The sequence below is a fragment of the Penaeus chinensis genome, chromosome 25, assembly GCF_019202785.1.
Source record: "Penaeus chinensis breed Huanghai No. 1 chromosome 25, ASM1920278v2, whole genome shotgun sequence".
Classification (NCBI taxonomy): domain Eukaryota; kingdom Metazoa; phylum Arthropoda; class Malacostraca; order Decapoda; family Penaeidae; genus Penaeus; species Penaeus chinensis.
The window spans coordinates 17,017,994-17,023,724 of NC_061843.1; the positions used below are offsets into that span (position 1 = coordinate 17,017,994).

Below are 5,731 nucleotides of genomic sequence, written 5' to 3' on the forward strand. Positions count from 1 at the left end.
TTTATCAAAGCAGTTAGTCAGATTAACACATGGATTGTAGTGGCTAAATCATATACTAAGAAATTAAAAGAAATATTCTCACAAACAAATCAAAAGATTAAAATTTATCTCCTTGTGAATAAAAGATTTACAAATTCAACGAAATAATAGGAAAAGGTTCGTTACCAAAGCTTAATAAAACAAATATAAAATTATATCAATATTTTCAGTAAATTTATTATACATCCAAATAAAAAGTTAACCATGGCAAAAACATATGCGTGTGTGTGTGTGTGTGCGTGTGTGTGTGCGTGTGTGTGTATGTGTCTGTGTGAGTGTGTGTGTGTGTGTGTGTGTGTGTGTGTGCGTGTGTGTGTGTGTGTATATGTGTGTGTGTGTGTGTGTGTGTGTGAGTGTTCGCCCGTGCGTTCGCCTGGCGACAGCGTAGGGTCATGTAGTCTGATTGGTAACCTTGTAATATGAGCTGAAATTTAAGAAAATAAGGAAAATGCCGTTTTTGTTCTTGAGAAGAAATGTACAGATCAGCATCTCATTTATTTAGCAGGAAACAATAGTACCGACAAGAACCTTAACAACAACAATAAAATGACTGAAACATCAGAGAGAACAACTCATGCAGAAGGTCTAGCACGGTCAAGCCAAGGAGTAACTCGGAAGGCATCCTCTTAGAAGTAAATCTCACGAAGCAGCGTCGACATAATGGAAGGAACTTGTTTCTTTTGGTGATACTTTTCTTCACTAGGCATACAGGTCTCATAGAGGACTGCCACTTCCCTGCTGACTTTGAGAAGAATGGAAAACAGACTTGGTCGCGGAGAAGTTTTGGCAAAATTCTTGAGGTTCTCGGCCAGGTAGTGGATGAAGACACTCCCTTGGATTTCTTCGCATTCAGTCCTGTAAGCTACATGGCCTGCAGTAAAAGCGAGAATGGATTTAATATGAAGGGACAAAGAGGGGAAACATAACAGAGAAAAAAAAAAGAGAGGGAGAGATATTTTGAAGAAAAGGGAACACATACAATACACAAACATATATGTATCGATAAACACGTCCATAAAAGTAAAAGGACTAACCCAAGGAACTGTACTGGCTCTAACCCAGTGGCATATGTATATATATATATATATATATATATATATATATATATGTATATATGTATATCTATCTATCTATATATATATATATATACACACACCTGGGGGGCACGCCTTCCTAGGGGTCATCTGTATTTTCCAAAGGGGTTGCGAGCCCTTAGGAAATAGCAGGATTTTCTCGAACGTGTTTGTTAATCTCATAACGCAAGCATGGCCAAATAATGAGAAATTTAATTTTATTTTCACCAGTAATACCCCAGGCGCAACCTTAGCACACGTTGGAGATTGGCTCATATCAGGCCCATTTAAATTTTCAAACAGTACTGTCCTATAATATAAATATCATGTATTCTTACATACATATATATGTATATATATATATATATATATATATATATATATATATAGGGACGATTATGACCTCAATCCAAAAACATACGGCACCCGCCCCTCACTCTACAAACCCCTTAACAGACAACAACTGGCACACGAGATACAACGCGGTACAATCAAATGGATATACACAAACATCACATACCAAAACCGCACTCACGAACAAACAATCACACAACACCTGCACGCAGGAAACATCTTCATCCAGCCAAACAAGATCGAAAAGATCAAACAACAAAAACAAGAACACTTACAGAACGGCTGGTACAACACATCCAAGTAATACCATGGCTGCAACACACAACACATTACACTCACGCCTTACGATTATACAACATAACGTACACACATGGACATACAGACGAAGACAAGAACTATGCAACCAGAACAAACTACATAACCCTGACATCATGCTCATAAACTCACACTCACTCAAACATCCACAAACAGTAAAAGTATTCAACTACAACACATACACATCCAACAAAACAAACGAGCCGGTATAGCCATTGCTGTCAAACAACACATCAAACACAAAATACTAGACACTTTCACCTCAGAACTCATGTCCATTGAAATAGACACCCCTCACGGACCCATCATCATCGCCACCGTCTACATCCCCCCACCCCCCCTCGGACGAGGCCTCGCGTCACTTATCTCCGACGGCACACTCACCCACCTCGGCCCATACGCCCCCACATTCATACGCGCCAACAGCTCCACCACACCAGACATAATTCCGCTAACACACAAGTAAACTTAAAACTACCACATAACCACGGACGATGTCACATCCAGCGATCATCTCCCCGTGATACTTACACTCTCCACCAACCCAACTATGGTACCTAGACCACCTCAAGAGAACCTTAACCATGCAAATCGGGAAGGGTTTAAACAAGCACTTGAACACACACTCCAGATCTCGAGGAGCAACCCACACATACCATAGACCACCACTTTAACCAGTGGTACCAGACATACATACTGCACGCGAGGCAAACATTCCTAAAACAACTTGTGCGCTACAGAGAAACACATCGTCTAAAAACACTAAAAATACAATACAGACACGTTCGGGAATTTGCTCAAACACAGGGATGGAACACAGAACTTCGCACACGACACAGAGAAATTCAAATACAACTCACCAACGAAACAAGACACATGAGCAACTAACAATCGGAAACACTCACAAGAGAACTATGCAACAACACAAAAGATCCTAAAGTCTTCTGGATAAAATACAGGAGACTCATAGGATCGAACAGACAGACGATCACATACACAGACAACACTAACAGACAAAAGATAAACACAGCAGGGAGGGATGGAAGCTGTCCACAGGGAGTTCTGGCAACAGAACTTTCAAATCCCCCCTGCTGAAAACTCAACAGAAGCCGAGGTAACACAATCACTACAACAACTGCAACACCTGACTCTCCCATCACAAACAATATCACCTAATACACTCACACCAGACAACCCTCTCTCACACCCCATCACACTAGAAGACATGGGACACGCACACACACGATCCAAAAACACAACAGGAGCCAGCAACATTAACATACTCATCATGCAACACCTTCCACCTATCATGCTCTCCAGACTCAGACACATCTTCAACGCTGCCCTGGCAACAGGACACTTCCCTGCCCAATCCAATCAAGCCTCACTTGTTCTGATTCCCAAGCAAGGGAAGCCACCTCATGAGGTGACCCATCTCATTGATGGAAGTTCCCGGGAAGTTGTTTGAGAGGATTATCACACAGACTTAAAACACACCAAGAATACAACAACATACACAACACTAGGCAACACGGCTTTCGCCCACACATAGGGACTGGGAGCGCAATCGCCCTCGATTACGAGGAGATAGCTCTCAGTCTCGCAAACAAGCACCAAACCAATATCATACTACGAGACATCAACAAGGCCTTTGTTAAGGTGTGGCATGACGGCCTCAAATACAAAATAGCACAGCTACAACTGCCTCCACACTTCACACGCCTCTTATGCAACTTCCATGACAACAGAACAGCCTCAATTCGCCTTGATTCCTACCTAGGCCCTCCCATCCACCTCAGAAGTGGAGTTCCACAGGACAGCGTCCTCTCACCAACACTTTACATCCTGTACACTGCAAACCTACCACCCCCAGCACCCTAAAACAACTACGCCGCATACGCAGACATCACACAAATCATATCACGCCCATCCAAATCCAAAAATATCATGAAAGTAGCCACACAAACAACCATAAACACGATCAACACCTACGAAAACAAATGGAAAATACAGACCAACACAAACAAATTCACAGTCATACCAGTGGCAAGACGCAACCCACCTCCACTCACAATAAAAAACACAGACATACCCTACGCAACCACAGGAAACATGCTAGGCTTACACTTCCGTAGAAACGGTATTCACACACACGCACAACACCGAATAAAAAAAGCAAGCACAGCTCTTAAGAAACTTCTCATACTGCACAACACCCACTAAACTCAAACTCTACAAAACCACTGTACGACCCATACTCGAATACACACCCATGCCACTGATTGCAATCTCTAAATTACAAAAAATCAAGATGTAATCTATACAGAACAGAGCACTATACTGGATAAACAACACACTATACAAGACAGAATACGCAACAGAATCACCGCACAATCACTACACCAAACATACAACATAGAGCCACTGAACATACGCATACACACACAAAGTAAACGATCCTGGGATCGCATACAACATATAGACAACACAAACTACAACGACATCATAGACAAACACACACACACAAACAAGTCATCCATGGTGGCCCAGGACACTACCGCTCGTTAACGGAGATCCCCCAGAACCTCTTTATGTAAACTAAATGCTTGGGTGGGGGAGGGAGGATGTTTCCCCATCCGCAATGAGCAAACACACAAATCCCATGGCACACCCATGAATGTAGACTTGGATAAATACCACAGCAGATCTGTTTGGGATAGGGGAAGGCCCTTGCCTGACGTGCACCATACTGATGACATGTGCGCGCCGGACAGGAGAGGTTTCCCGCCCTTACACAGACACTTCAGACGCCGCCTCCCCTTCCTTATACTTTTCTTTTATAAACTCCTTTTCATCCCTCTACTTGCAAATACCCCCTCGTTTCACACATTTCACTAAGCTCACCTCCTTCAACCCTTTTTATTGTCACTCACATACCCAGCTGCTTCACCACATCTTATTATGTTTCTTTTATATTTCATGTTCCATATTTCCTTTTACATAGTTTAACTAATCAATAAAACAAAAAAGAGGGACTCACTGAACCTCCCTTCCACCTCACGAGATGGAAGGGAGGCAGGCGAGGGTCTCACCTGCAAGGGTGTTACCATAGTGGGACTAGCTCTTGCTATGATAACAGTAAGCAGGTGAATGAAAGAAAAAAGAAAGAGAAGAAAAAACGTGTCTCCTGCCAAACGTCCATGGTTCCATATGAAACAAACAAACCTAACCTTCCAACCAGCGATGCAAAACAAACAAAAGAAAAACCACGCAAGGGGTCTCGGCCGCATCCTTTATTACTTAAGACAAATTTCAATTTCTAGGTAGCTAGCTACCCTCAACTTCCGTTCTTATCCTTAACCTAAGGAACCCTTTCCTCTTTACTCCATCTAACGTGACAACGTCAGCAAACGACATCTAAAAGGATCTAAGCCAGGGCCGTCAAACTCGTTTATCTTTGGGGCCAAATTTCACCTTAGTATACAGCATGTATATATACATATATATTCCGTATACACATGTGACATATATATATGTGTGTATGTATATATTTGTACATATATAAATAATAAAGGAATATATATATACATGAATATATATGTATATGTATATATACACATATATTTATATATATATATATATATATATATACATATATATATATATATGTGTGTGTGTGTGTGTACAGTTCGGGAAAAAACAAAACTATTGTTACCTTTAGTTGTGGTCAATAAGGAGCAGAACACTTTGTGGAGTTTTCATTAGTTTGTGCATAGGATAATGGTACTTATTTATTTTTTCTGTCCGTATATATATATAATCATGAGTCGACACAACGAAACGGCCATATGTTTGACGTAAAAATATAGGAGGCTATTACATTTATTGCAAATACAAAGTTATAGAGAAAACACTAAAAGTGTAATAGATAATCTTAAAAAGGCCTGTCA

General features: G+C 41.1%; 1 protein-coding gene across 1 annotated transcript in view; it reads right to left on the bottom strand.

Moving 5' to 3' along the window:
* Positions 1-332: 332 nt before the first annotated feature.
* LOC125038776 (caspase-1-like) overlaps positions 333-5,731 on the bottom strand; it is an 18,793-nt gene continuing 13,394 nt past the window's right edge. Inside the window, exon 7 of the mRNA XM_047632369.1 lies at positions 333-910. Within this exon, the coding sequence (XP_047488325.1) occupies positions 666-910 (245 nt within the window). The 3' untranslated portion in view covers positions 333-665. The remainder of the gene's footprint in view (positions 911-5,731) is intronic.